The 13526-nt window shown below is 56.6% G+C and overlaps 2 protein-coding genes across 2 annotated transcripts in view; one reads left to right on the forward strand and one right to left on the reverse strand.

The window, feature by feature from the left end:
• COL4A1 (collagen type IV alpha 1 chain) overlaps positions 1-4385 on the reverse strand; it is a 128242-nt gene extending 123857 nt beyond the window's left edge. Inside the window, exon 1 of the mRNA XM_027973786.3 lies at positions 4143-4385. Within this exon, the coding sequence (XP_027829587.1) occupies positions 4143-4226 (84 nt within the window). The 5' untranslated portion in view covers positions 4227-4385. The remainder of the gene's footprint in view (positions 1-4142) is intronic.
• A 127-nt stretch (positions 4386-4512) lies between these two features.
• The window catches only part of COL4A2 (collagen type IV alpha 2 chain), a 157970-nt gene continuing 148956 nt past the window's right edge, over positions 4513-13526 (forward strand). The window contains exons 1-3 of the mRNA XM_027973787.2: positions 4513-4731; positions 5026-5113; positions 5216-5270. Coding sequence (XP_027829588.1) covers positions 5070-5113; positions 5216-5270 — 99 coding nt within the window. The 5' untranslated portion in view covers positions 4513-4731; positions 5026-5069. The remainder of the gene's footprint in view (positions 4732-5025; positions 5114-5215; positions 5271-13526) is intronic.

The following is a 13526-nucleotide window of genomic DNA, read 5'->3' on the forward strand; positions in this document are numbered from 1 at the left end:
GCCAACACTCATCCAGTTGAGGAAACCATCCTCAGAGCAAACATTGCCTCACCAAAACAAGGGTTGTAAATTACTCACTGATAGACGCCCACCCCCCCCCCTCCAATTCTAAGAGGATTCGTTTCAGCGCATCACTTGTGGGTTCAATTTTTCTGCAAAAGCTCTACCAGTTCTTAACTAGATAACCAAACTCGTTCAGGGACAACCATCCTTACCAGTTCCAAGAAATCTGCAGACAGTCTTGTTAATGAATAACGCAGGGTTTGAGAATCCCCTCACGGCCTTGCCCCACTAAGGGGAGGTTTTCCAGCTCAGCTCCTAAGGCACTCATGCCTGCGATCGGTCATCCGTGCTGCAACTCTGCAAACATCCCAACCCATCTGCAACCTCTGGAGAGGGCCCCGGTTTGGTGTGAGCGGGGGTCTTATCACAGCTCTCCAAGACCTGGGCCATCGGTGTGTCTCCACCCCTCCCAGGGGAACCTTTGGACATCACGAGGGCGAGTCACAGAAGCAGAGGTATCCTGGTGTCTCAGAGAAGGAAACCCTCAAGGTCATCTTTCAGTGCAAAGACAGCCTGATGGGTGAAAGGGCTGGGGAAGGGCTGTCCAACCTTCTGAGTGTGATGCACACGGCGATTCACAGGGAAATAAGAAGCCGGGTCTACGGTTCCCATTCCTCCCCCAGATTCAGAGGTGGGATGTCCTCCCGGAATTTCCCCTGACTTTCCCGGAGCCGGGGTAGGTGCGCCTATGGCCCTGGGTTTGCCCTGACTGTAGCATTTCCAGCCTGGGTTGTGTTGGCCTGTTTCTTTCTCTCTATTTCTCAGGAGACCGCAGCCCTCCTGGCCGGGGAGGGCAGGTTCTACTCTCTGAAGCACATCCAATGCCCAGTGGAGGGTGTGGCCTAAAGCCACGCTGGGGCACATGTGTGGGATGCAGGCAGGATCCTGGGCCGGAGGGCAGATCTGCCAGGGAAACTGAGGCAGGGGGTTACTGAGTCCTGGAAATCATCTGCTTAATGAAAGCAGACACAACATTTGGGACCCTCGGGTCCTTAAGTCGTGTGTGTGTGTGTGTGTGTGTGTGTGCCTACACCATTAACATGCGTGTGTGTTACTCAATCAGTCGTGTCTGACTCTCAGGGACTCCATGGACTGTAGCCGCCCAGGCTTCTCTGTTCGTGGGATTTCCCAGACAAGAATACTGGAGTGGGTTGACATTCCCTTCTCCAGGGCATCTTCCCAATCCAGGCATTGAGCCCTGGTCTCCCATAGGTGGATTCTTTACCATCTGAGCCACCAGGGAAGCATTAACACACACACTCATAATTCTGTGAGTGTGCACTCATACACAAGGGTTGCATACTTTTCTCCTGGTTGGTACGAGAGGCAGCCCAGATATGAAGAGCGTGACTGTTTAGACTCTGTCCTCGCCAAGCCCCCTCCAGGGACTGGGTTCATGGTGCTGTCTCGGGAACTAACTCAGAAATCATCCTGCTCATTTAACTGACATTCCCGGCAGAACGTGGGCCACACTCACGTGGGAGTTCTACCTCCCTTCGCCCAAGTTCTAGGTCATTCAGTCCCAGAAGAGTGACTAATGGTCTAGAGATGCCAGCACCCTAGGCGGGCATCACCACGCTTTGGGGGAAGTTCACATGTCTGATCCTGAGAAGTAATCTGTCAAGAAGCATCACACAGACCAGTCGGAAAGGGGGCGAAGGAAAGAAGGATTTATTCAGCTCCTGACTGCATGACTCAGAACAGAGGACCCTCAATCATAACTTTATGGGCAGATTTTTCTCTTGGGTCTGCATCTTATTGCTCCATTCTTGCCCAAGAAAGAAAAGTTAAGGAGGAGTGTGGTGATGAGAAAAAAAAAAAAAAAAAATCCCTGACTTAGGAAACCTGCCCACTAGTAAATGAACAGTATGGCCACAGCACATAGGATCCAACATAAAACCAAACACCTTTCTTGTGAGTAATAATAACAGCAAGGGCAGCCTGTGCCTGACACACAGTAGGCGCCTGTGCCTGACACACAGTAGGTGGTGTTTGTGTGTACCAGTGCAGGTAACAGAGGTTCAGATACTCCAGGGAAGCAGACAATCCAAGAATCAATTTTACTGGCTTCTGAATTAGGATCTGGTCTATGGGCAGCATCTTATCATTAGAAATGCATTTTTAAATGATATTTTGCTCAGATCAATATGGAAATTATTCAACTATTAGGTACCCCTAACAGTTGATTTTAGAAGGAGGTAAGTTTAAAAAAAAAAAAAAGTTACTGATGGCATGAAAAGTGAGACCAATTTTAAAATTAGCCAGATATTATTTTTAAATGGATTTTCTCATACAGAGATAAGCCATTTGCATATTAATACATTTTCTCTCTCTAGGTTAAACCAGGGAAAAAAATATGGCAAACTGATAAGACCCATGGAGTTAACTGGTGATCAGGGGGTGTGCAGCTGCCAGATATCTTAAAACGTAACATGAGATGTGAGAGATAATGCAAACCCATGCACTTGGGCTTTAAGAAAAATTCAAGGAAAGTAAAATAATCCCAAACTCAACATTAATGAGCTTGGTTTCCCACTCACTGAGTGGCTCCTGCTTCACACTGGAGGCTGATTAAAAAGCCGGCTCTTACAGTGGACTTGGCTTTGCTAATATCAATAGGAAAACTCAAGTGCAAACAGAGCTTCATATTCCAAACAGAGAACTTCTCTCATTTCCCTGCCACCTCTCCTTGCAAGTGCGAAATCTTTGCGTCAGAAGCTCTAGACCCAAATAAAGAGTTCAAGAGCTGCCTCTGCTGAAGCATTTTGTCATCATGAGCAGAGAGCATTTCAATAACCGACTAGGGTGCTGGCTGGCCTCTGGGCTGCAAGAAAAAAATCTGAAGCTAACCGCTGGTGTCGTTCCCTACCCAATGAGAGCAGCCAGCCAAGAGCCAGACTCAGCCCCAAGGTATGTATGCACACTGTCAGTTCATTCCGGCAAGTAACAGGTCACCACTTACATATACTCGAGTCAGTGGGCTTCACTCTTCCTTAAGAGCAGGGGAGAAAAAACAAAAAGAAAAACCTGAGAGCAAAATTGTGTGAAGCAGTTAAAGAGTAAGCGGGAAATGCCAAAAGCAGCAACCTCATTTTTAAATAGCTGGGGGGTGGCGGGGAGCAAAATGCGTGTAGAAGCCACACCTTCCTGGGGTCCTGTCCTCAAGTCTGCGAACACCCTGGTTCCCCTGGGTGGGGAACAGCGTGAGTTCTCGGGGGAAGGAAGAAAAGTAAAGGGCAGCGGCACATCAGGGATCGTCCAACGCTGGACGCCTCCACTCTTGCAAGCCTCAGTCCCAGATCCTTTGTGGGCAAACACACAGCCCGAGGAAACGAAAACTAGCAAAACAATCTCTGCACAGAACAATAGATGGAGTTTCGCTTTGGTTTCACACTCAGACATAACGTGGTTATAACTTTTTTTTTTTTTTTTTTTGCTATATTAATAAAACTCATAGAGTGGAGTTTGGAAGCCTTTGAAAGCTGGAGGACAGAAAGGCCCGCCGCTGCTCCTTAGCGTGCTTCGGCGACAGCAAAGTCGTGGGAAAGCGAGAAGACAGCTGTTTCCAGGCAAAGGGCCCAGGACTGTTCAGCATCAACCACCAGAGTCTCCAAAGCTCCAGAGAAACACGCCCAGAGCGACGCCCGGGCACATGTGTGGGGCTCCGAACAGGACGGGGCGCGCGTGTCCACCCCTCCCGCCCCGGCCCCCTCGGGCGCCCGGCGCAGGTGAGGGCGCCCGGCGGCCAGGCCAGCCCGAGGTGCGAGTTCAAGTCCCGCGCACTCCCGGGTACCCTCACGCCGCGCGGGGCGCACCAGGCTCCGTCCTCTCGCTCCCCTCCCGAGGAGTCCCTCGACTCGCCCCTACCCAGCCCACAACAAAGGCGGCTCCCCAAGGCGTGCGCCATCGCCGCCCGCGGGGGTCCCCGGCGGGGACCGGCCGGGAGAGTGCGCCCGGCGGCGGCGGCGCGCGCGCGCGACCCCCGGGCCCGGAGGGCGGCTCCGGCCGGGGACAAAGGGGCCGCGCGGGGCGCCGGGGCGCGGGCCGGGACGCCGGCAGCGCAGCCGGCCGGGACTCACCTTCGCGGCGGCGCGGCTGCTCTCCTCGTGGAGCAGGAGCGCGGCGAGCCCCAGCAGCAGCCACACGCCGAGCCGGGGCCCCATGGCGGCGAGCCCGGGGCGGCGGGGACCGGCGCGGGGCGGCGAGGGACGGCAGGGCCGGCGGCCGGGCTCTGGCGGGCGGCGGCGGGCGGCTCACTCTGGCAGGGCCGGGGCTCGAGCGCGGCGCACCGTCCCGGGCGCGGCGGCTCGCGGCGGAGACCTGAGCGCGGCCAGGCGAGCTCCCCAATTTGTTGGCGCTGCCCCTCCCCTCGGCGGCGGGGGCGGGCGACGCCTCCAAGGGGGTGGACCCTGCGGCGCGGGTAAGAGGCCGCCGAGCGCGCGGCCGGGCGACTGTGGCCGCCGCGCGCCGGGACGCAGGGCTCTGCGCTCGGCACCCGCCGCCGCCGCCGCCCGCCGCGCGCCCCGCGCTCGCCTACCCCGCGGAGCTCCGAGGGCAGACGCGCGGGCCCGCGGCCGGCCCCGGAGGGCGATCGCGCCGCTCCTGCCGCCCTCGGCGCTGCCGGAGGGCGGATGCGCGCGGACCGCCGCCGCTGAAGCCAGGCCCGAGGTGAGAGCGGCCCCGAGACGCCGGGACCCGCCGGAGGGCAGAGCCGCGGGCGCCCCGTGCCGCCGAGGATGCACGCTTGGCTCTTGGAGCGGGCAGGGGAGAGGCGATGGGGCGGCCGCTGCGGAGCGGCCCCAACCCGGGCCTAGGGGGGCAGGCTCCCCTCTCCCCGGCGGGGTCGCGGGGCGGCTCTCGGTCCACCCCTCACCCCCGCTTTCCCCAGTCTTGCGATCGGAGGCGGGTGGCGAGGATGCCCCCTCCCCGGCCAGGCTAAGCCCTCTTTGTCTCGCCTTCCAGGCTCATAGGGACCGATTGGAGCCCAGAGGGGCCGGACTGAGAGCATGGACAGAGAGCTGCGCGCCGCGGCGCGCCCAGCCCTACGGCGGTAAGCGACTTTCTGCCCGGCCCCTGAGTCCCGCGCGCGCGTCCTTTTAGGAACTGCCACGCCGGGGCCACGCACTCACGGCGCTCTTCCTCTCCCACCCAGGTGGCTGCTGCTGGGGGCCGTGACCGTGGGGCTGCTGGCCCAGAGCGTCCTGGCGGTAAGTCCTGACTCTCTTTCTGGGCTGACTGGCGAGCCGGAGAGAATCTTGGCTCTTGGGTCACCGTCTCGGCGCTTGGTCGGGTCACCGAGTAGCCTTGCCAGAAGGCATCTGCGTGCTCACCTGAGCGTGGGTCTGTGTGTCTGTGTGTGTGTATACACGCGCGCCTGCGCCCCTTGTGTGTTTGTGTGTCCTGGGCAGCCGGTACCAAGCCCAGGCTTTGAGAAAGTTCGCCTTCCCCGAGGACTCTGGTTTGCCTTCCCTTGGGTTCCCCTTCAATCCTGTGCGTTAACCAGCGTCGACTCATCCTTGGGAACCAATAATTAAAAACATGACCCGCCGCATCCTTTCCCCTCCTTTGAGCAATGCCCGTGCTAAGAAGCAAAGCTGGGCCTTAGAGTCTCTAGGCAGTCAGACACGTGGTTCCCAGGCGCCAGGCTTGGGAGGAGAATGGCCTGTGTGGCATTAGAAACTGGTGTGGGGTCCTGCCCTTGGCAGAGCGTTCCTGGCCTTTTGAATGAGGGGCTCTGGGGTGGGGGGCCAGGAGGACCTGGGCCTTGGTACTCCTGTAAACTGGGAGAGGTGGCCGTGGCAGGAAGCACCGTCTTCTTGCAAGATGCGCCCTGGCCAGGGACGAGCCAAGGTGGGGCGGTTAAGGCTCCCACCAGGGACCTGTCTCCCGAGTGCCTCCCCCCAAGCCCTGCCTTTCGAAATGGCTCTGAGCATCGTTCCCGCACCGTGATTGCACTGTGGATGACTCTGAGCATCGTCCCCGCACCGTGATTGCACTGTGGGACGTTGTGCCCTGTCAGAGGAGCTGCTTCGCTTGAGCCCCGTGTGGTGTGGCTGGGCTTTCGCGGGGCTGCTGATTGCTTTCAGTTGAGGACCCAGATGTTTAAGGTGGGACTGAAAATTGAGGAGACTTAACCGGGGTCCTGGATTCCCCTCTCCTCCTCTGTCTGCTGGAATATTGGGGCACCTGGTGTCCGGGGGGCTCCCCTGAGCCGCCCCGCCCCCGGCATCCCCACTCTGGGTACTGGAGAGCTGTGTTCATGGCTTGGTTTGAATTCTGTTATTTCCACATTTTTCCGTCCTCATGTGACACAACCGAGGATTTTTGCAGGCTGAGAGCGAGGAAGCGCTGTCCAGCAAGGGGAGGAACCTGGAGCCTCACCTTTCTGCCATCTTCGCCTCCAGGTCAGGGCCCAGATTGGGAGTCAGAAGAGAACTTGGCAGACTTTGACCAGAGGGTTCCAGGCCAGTTTCCTTCCAGCTCAGGCTGTGTCTCGTTCCTTTCCACACGTCCCAGATTTGAGATCAGAGACTAGACATTTGAACCAGCCCATCGACCCTTATGAATCCTCATGCACACACGACATGCAAAACTTGGCTCAGAGCTGGGAGTGGGGGCGATACACACACGCACGCACACACACACACACACGCTCAGAGAAGGAGCAGGTGGCCCCTGCAAAGGAGACTCCCTGTCCCGCCTGGCGTACGCTGCCCTGCTCTCTCTCCCACACCACTTTGTGCCCTTTAACCACTTTCGTAAATGTGCGCGTTTTCCTTCCAGAGGATGATGAGAATCTTACCTGGGACTGAGTCTAAAATTGGCAGAAAGGGCTCTGTGTCAGAAGTGTGTGTGTGTGTGTGTGTGTGCACGCGCGCGCGTGCTACCACCCCACGGACTGCAGCCCCCCAGGCTCACCTGTCTGTGAGCTTCTCCGGGCAAGAATCCTGGAGTGGGTTGCCATTCCCTTCTCCAGGGGATCTTCCCAGAGATGGAACCCGCGTGGCAGGCAGGTTCTTTAGTGCTAACAACACGTGGGAAGCGCCCATGTCAGAAGACCTGGGAAAGAAAGGCAGCTCTGCCCTGATCTCCTCAATCCCGAGCCGGGTTCCCTCATTCTCAGCAGGAAGAGGACATTCCCCCGGCTTGTGGGATGCAGCGCGCCTCTGTGCCTTGCCCTAACACCTCTGAGACACTGCAAACCCATCTGAGTCCCTGCTGCCTGGCCCTGCGGCAGGACCCAGAGGGTTTATTGCCTAGCAGTGCTTCTCGGAGCACAGTCCTTAGACCCTTACATGCACCCGGAAAGGCTGGTTAAAAATTCAGAACTCTGGTCCCCATCTCAGATCTCCTGATCAGACTTTCTTGGGTGGAGCCTGGGTGTCTGCATTCCCACTTGGTGCTAGTTTAGGAGCCACTGAGTATTGGGTTGGTTGCCCTTTGCTTTAGACTCTGAAACACAGAGACTTCTGGGTCATTTTACTAGAGACATATGGCTACATGTTATTCAACAGGCATGGCATTTGCAATGTTCAACAATAGACTTTCCACCTAACTATCTCTTATTGACCACTGGCTTTAATTACTGTTACTCTTGCAATAGTGCCTTAATCCTTAACTGTATTTATTAAAAATCCTTTCCCCCTTGTGGCTAGTCCAGTTCCTGCCCAGCTTCTGTCTGCCACACTCAAGAATCCTGTTTCTTTGCCCATTTGTGCCAGAGTCTTCCCAAGGGTAGGTCAGTTAGTAAAACTGGCTGCTGATCGTCAGTTGTGCAGCAGAAGCAGCTGAAAATGGCTAGCAGACGGGATGGCTAATTATTTACTGAACACTTGCTATGAGCAGACCTGTGTACCTTAATCCATCTGAGCCTCATAGAAAAGCACAGCTAGCTGAGCAGGTAACTCTTATTATCCCCATTTTGCAGATTAGAAAACAGAGGCACAGAGTTTAAGCACACCTTGCCCACGGTGTCTCTCTGTAAGCAGCGAGTGTGAACCCAGGTGCCTCCCCACAGCTCGATTTCCCAGGATCAGACTGTAAGTCAACTACTGAGTTTCAGCAGTTGGGTCTCTTGGTCGTAGTTTCCTTGCTCTGGACGGACACGAGCCAAATAAAGCCCACCGGCTGATTTCCGGGAAAGGAAGTCGCTCCTGCCTCCTCTGCTGCTCTGCTCCAAAGAGCAGGAGCCCAGAGCAAGGGAGAGGCCACTCAACCTGGTGTCCAGCGGGAGGAAAGGCCTTGGTCCCACAGCAGCCTGCGCTCAGGGCCCAGGGGGGACACACACGCCCTGGGGGGGGCGGCCCTCTGTGGCCATTCCTGCAGCTGCCCGGCCTGCGGGTGGGGCCGGGGCATGGGTGCCCGGCAGGGGCCAGTCCTCAGCGACCACCAGCCCTGACTTTGAAGATGGGTTGCCTGGGCACATGAGCCCCCACAGATCACTGCTGCCTCTTATCTCCAGAGATGGGATGGCAGCCTTAGAGATCTAAGAGGGCAGTCCTGTGCGGTTCTGGGGGTGGAGGGGAGAATTCCAGAGAACAAAGACCTTCCCAGAGATCAAACACGCTGTGGGCTCGGCTGACCTCCTGACCCCAGCTGGGACCTTAGATTCTCCAGGTATCAGGGGCCAGCTAGGAGAGCCGGACACACAGGCACTGTGGGGCCCCAGGAAGTGCTAGGCTCCAGACCGCCTGCCCACCAGCTTGGATTTCCAGGCGCCTCCCAGGGCTTCAGGCTCTGGAAAATTCTCTGGGTGCTCCTGCACACTGCCACGCCTTTCCCTCCCTCCAAGGAAAGAAGAGAAAGAGAAGGAATCTGTTCTTAAGGTTCTCTCTTCTTCCAGTCGGCTTATCGATAAGTTATGGCAAATGGAAGGCACACATTCCCCATGCTTGCCTCCTGGAGAGCAGGGCTTTCCTAGAGTTCCCTGGAGCTCTAGTCCTATTGTTCAAAGCCCGAGTCCCTCCGAAGAAGGGAAATATTGCAAGGCCCCTTCTCTGTCAATGGAAAATCAAGCAAGTTCTCGGCTTTCTGGCGCGTCGTAAAGCACTCCACTCTGCGTGGCTTGTCTGCCTGCTGCAGTTGATAACGTGAGAGAGTTGTCACAGCATCCCAGAGCAGACGCGGGTGCAAGGGGGTCAGAGGGCCCCTGGCTTCCCCACTGCCCGTGGGTGTACCTAGAACCAGAGTTGGGGGAGGAGGGCAGGGAAAGTGGAATTCAAGTGAAAAGTTCTAGAACAGAACACAAGGATTTTACTAAAATAATAAAAATCAAGCATGGCCTGTCTTCCTGAGGAGAGGGTGAAAGAGCAGTAGGTGGCCAGCTTCAATTAGGTGATAGAGAAAGCGTGAGCAGAAGATACCAGAGCAATAGCGATAACCCTTTCAATGGCAATGATGTAATGAAGGTCTCAGTACCCGGAAGGCGGTGGTTTTGGAATGTCTGGTACTTTCAATCTGAAAAAGAGCTAAGAACCCTGGATGAGAGGACTTTAGAGGAGGCTGTGAAGTCAACCTCCCGCCACACCTGGTGGGATCACCATGGAAGGCGGTGGGTGAGCGGTGGGCCCAGGCCTTGGCTGGTTCTGTGCAGGAGTCAGCAGCCTTCGAGGCCAGGGACCACACAGCAGAGTTGGGGGGAGGGGGGCAACCAAGCTCCACCTGGGCGTGGCTCCTAACGGGCTGGGTGACCCCAGAGCCCAGTCACTGAACATTGCGAGGCGGGGCTGGTATCTGCGCTGGGATGCTCCTGGGGGTCAGTCACCCTGGGCAGTCGGAGAGTCAGAGCTGAGGATGGGGGTCCCCCGGCTGTCCCAGGCCCGTCCCCAGGCTGGACCCTTGCACTTCCCAGCTTAACCCCAGGAGAGGGGTTGCTGTTGGGGCAGGCATCTGGGCTGCTGCAGTAATATGCTGCTCTGGGCTGCTTATCTGTGGCCGGGGTGGGGTGGGGGGAGCTTGTGTGAATGATACCTGATTAGCTGCGGTGAGAGGACGTAGATTATCTGTGGCCACCTCCTGGCCCCGCCCTGGTGGCTGCTCCCGCCCTTAACGAGACTCTCCAGGGACAAGCCTGACTGATTCACTCACCTTGGTTTCATCACCTCCCCAGGGGTCTGTGACTTTTTTCCCTTTTCTGATTATCTATGAAAGAGGATTAGGCAAAGATCCCCTAGAGGAGGGCATGGCAAGCCACTCCAGTGTTCTTGCCTAGAGAATCTCATGGACAGAGGAGCCCGGTGGGGCCACAGCTCATAAGAGTTGGACCCGAGAGAAGCGGGTTAGCTCACACCCGCACGAAAGAGGACTAGAAGGTGTCTAGGGAGCCTTTCTGGGTTTCTTCAGCCCCGTGCATGTGGTCAGGGAGGGAATTCCAAAGGACGGGCCTGCAGCCCTGCCACACCCCCTGGATCCTAAGCCCTCAGGCGCCTGGATCAGTCTCCCTGTTGGAGTCTCCTATCCCCGCCCCACCCCATAGTGGGTGTCCTGTTCAGGTGTGACCCACCATCCTCCACGAGCTGCCTCTGAAGCCATGGGTTTTCTGTCAGGACGGTGCTCCTCTCAGCACAGTGTGGGCCCTCAGTCAGATCTGGGCAGAGACAGAGGACACTGGAGGAAAAACTGGAGCAATGCTGATAGTCTGTGATTTGGCGAATGCCCTCGTGTTAACCTCTAGTTTTGACACAAATGGGCTGAAGTTATGTGAGACGTTGACATGGCATCCTTGTGTCTGGGTGAAGGGTTGAATGGGGACTCCAAACCCTCTTTGCAACTTTTTGGCCAGTAGCATTCATTTCAAAATAAAATCCTGCGGACACGAGTTTGCACAGGCTCCGGGAAATGGTGATGGACAGGGGAGCCTGGCATGCTGCAGTCCAGGGGGTGGCAAAGAGCTGGACATGACTGAGCGACTGAACGGGCTGACTGAGAAGTCACGAACTGCTCACTCCAAGCGTGCCTCGTCCAGACAGGTGCGCAGCGGGTGCAGAGGCAGCAAGTGTGCCCCAGGGACCAGCGAGAGGCATCATGTCCTGTGCTGTGCTCTCATAGAGAAAGCAAACAGAAGGCCCTTCTGTATCTTCAGAAATCTAGCAGAAGTGGCTCCTGCCAGGGGCAAGGGCTTTGGTCCCCCCGGCGGGTGGAGTTCTTTAACAGGAAGGGGTGGAAAGGCGTCTTCATGGAGCTTCCATAGCTCGGCATCTCCAAGGGGCCTCAGGGCTGAGCTACAATGGCCTCCCTCTTCTCTCCCGTCTGGCGGGAGGAGGCGGGTGGAGGGAAACGTGGTTTCAGGGGTGTTTGCTGAGTTTGGGATGGCACAGTGGGTTTGCAGGACAGTGTCGTTTCCAGGAGGGCTGTCCATGCTCACACCTCTGGCTCACCAGCTAGTCAGGCCAGAGTCCCCAGGGGCTGTAGAGGAAAGGAGAGCCCCACGCCCACCTCCTTGCGTATCTAAGACACTCGGTGGACAGCAGCAATGCAGGTCCAGCGTCCCCGAGGCCCCCTTCCACACAGGCCCCCTGCATGGCTGAGGAATTCGGAGCAGTCATTAAGCGACCACAGCTGCTACTGCAGTCACGGGCCAGGAGCAAGGATGGCCAGTGGCCAGTGGCGGTCAGCTCGCACTTCGCCCCTGTCACCACCCCCAGGAGCAGAGCAGCCCTGGCCAGCTCTGTGTTGAAGCTTTTGCCACACCCTGTCTCTCCCTGCAGCAGCCTGAAGCCCCATGACGTGAAGGACACCCTGCCCTGGCCAGTCGGAGGCCCCGTGTAGTGTATGTCAGAATCCCACGTCCAGCTGGAACATCTGTCCCTGGGAAATGACCTTTTTCAGAGTCTAATTAGAGTGCCCCCCGCCCAAATTACCATTAGAAAGCCAGGATTTTAAATCATCCTCCATAACCTCCGTAGACATTAAGCGTTTGTCTTGACCCGTGTAGTTACCTCCGCTGGAGTGACAGACACCGCAACCCAAGGCGTTGGGCTCTCAGCATCTTTCCTCCAGGTCTGATTCACCTGGCATCGTACAAGCCAGGGCCTGAAACGTGGTTGGCACCCAGTGAAGGGTCCGTTCCGGACATGAGTGAAGGGGCGGCGAGTTGAAAGTACTGAAACAGACCTATTGGATGAGGAAACCACTCACGGAGCAGCGAGGGAAGGTTAGATTAAAATACAGTTGTTGTCCGTGTGGGTTTTTCCCCCAATTAAATGCTGCCCCTCACCGGCTGAAGCTAGCTGTTCATGCTGATAAAGGAACCGCTGATCTGTCTGTGAAAGATGTGCATTTTTTCCGAGGGATTGTTTCGGCCCCACCCCTAAAATTCCTATTCTGTTGCTTTTGCCCAGGTCAGTGATCTCCCATGTGGGAATTACGGAAGAATTTGTGTTGTTGGATTACACAGGCTGATTTTCTGGTACCTGGTGGGAATTACATAATGCTGTGTTTTTCTGCGTGTCGAGCACTTCTGCGTGTGTGTCTGTCTTTGTGCGGCAGTGTGGGCCCCGTGAGCAGAGGGAAGGGCTTGTGCTCGGGGACAGGGTCAAAGGCACGTGCTCCCTGGGTGCCTCCCCACTCTGGCTTGTCCATTAGGAAAATAGAAAGCTGATGAGCAACTGCTGGGCAGAAACTGCAGACTGATGGAAGGAGGGACGCTGGTGACAGGCCCACAGCCCTCCCCGCCTCTGCCCCCGCCCTGTCCCTGCCTCCCGGTTGGAGGAAAGGAGGGGTCCCCCACGAGGGTCTCTGTGGACTCCCCCGAGATCAACTTATGACAGAGTAGCCCCTAAGGAAGCTGCCAGCATTCCGGAACCCCAGGGGAGCTAAAATCTCCCACGGGAGGAACACAGCCATTTGGTGCCAGAGACGGATCCCAGCCCACAGTTCTGATCACCCCGCCTAACAGGTGTGCAGACCGAGGCACACAGGTTAGGGCACTTATCAAGGGCAATAAGGAGTGAAGCCCAGGACTGGCTGGTTCCCTAACCCTGCTCTCACCGTGGTGCTGGGCCAGCAGATCTGAGCCACAGGGTATGTGTGTGCACACTCGAAATGTGCAAAATGTTGGATATGTAAGAGGTACATACGTATGTTACCTGTGTACGTTGTCATCTACGTGGGATATGCTGCTGCTGCTAAGTCGCTTCAGTCGTGTCCAATTCTGTGCGACCCCATAGACAGCAGCCTGCCAGGCTCCCCCGTCCCTGGGATTCTCCAGGCAAGAATACTGGAGTGGGTTGCCATTTCCTTCTCCAGTGCATGAAAGTGAAAAGTGAAAGTGAAGCCGCTCAGTCATGCCCGACTCTTAGCGACCCCATGGACTGCAGCCCACCAGGCTCCTCCGTCCATGGGATTTTCCAGGCAAGAGTACTAGAGTGGGGTGCCATCGCCTTCGGATATAGGCAGACGATTATAGGTAGATAGATGACTGAGAGAGATAGAAACATGCGAAATGTTGGGTTTGTAAAATGCAC

The sequence above is a fragment of the Ovis aries genome, chromosome 10 (genome assembly GCF_016772045.2).
Source record: "Ovis aries strain OAR_USU_Benz2616 breed Rambouillet chromosome 10, ARS-UI_Ramb_v3.0, whole genome shotgun sequence".
In the NCBI taxonomy this organism is placed as follows: domain Eukaryota; kingdom Metazoa; phylum Chordata; class Mammalia; order Artiodactyla; family Bovidae; genus Ovis; species Ovis aries.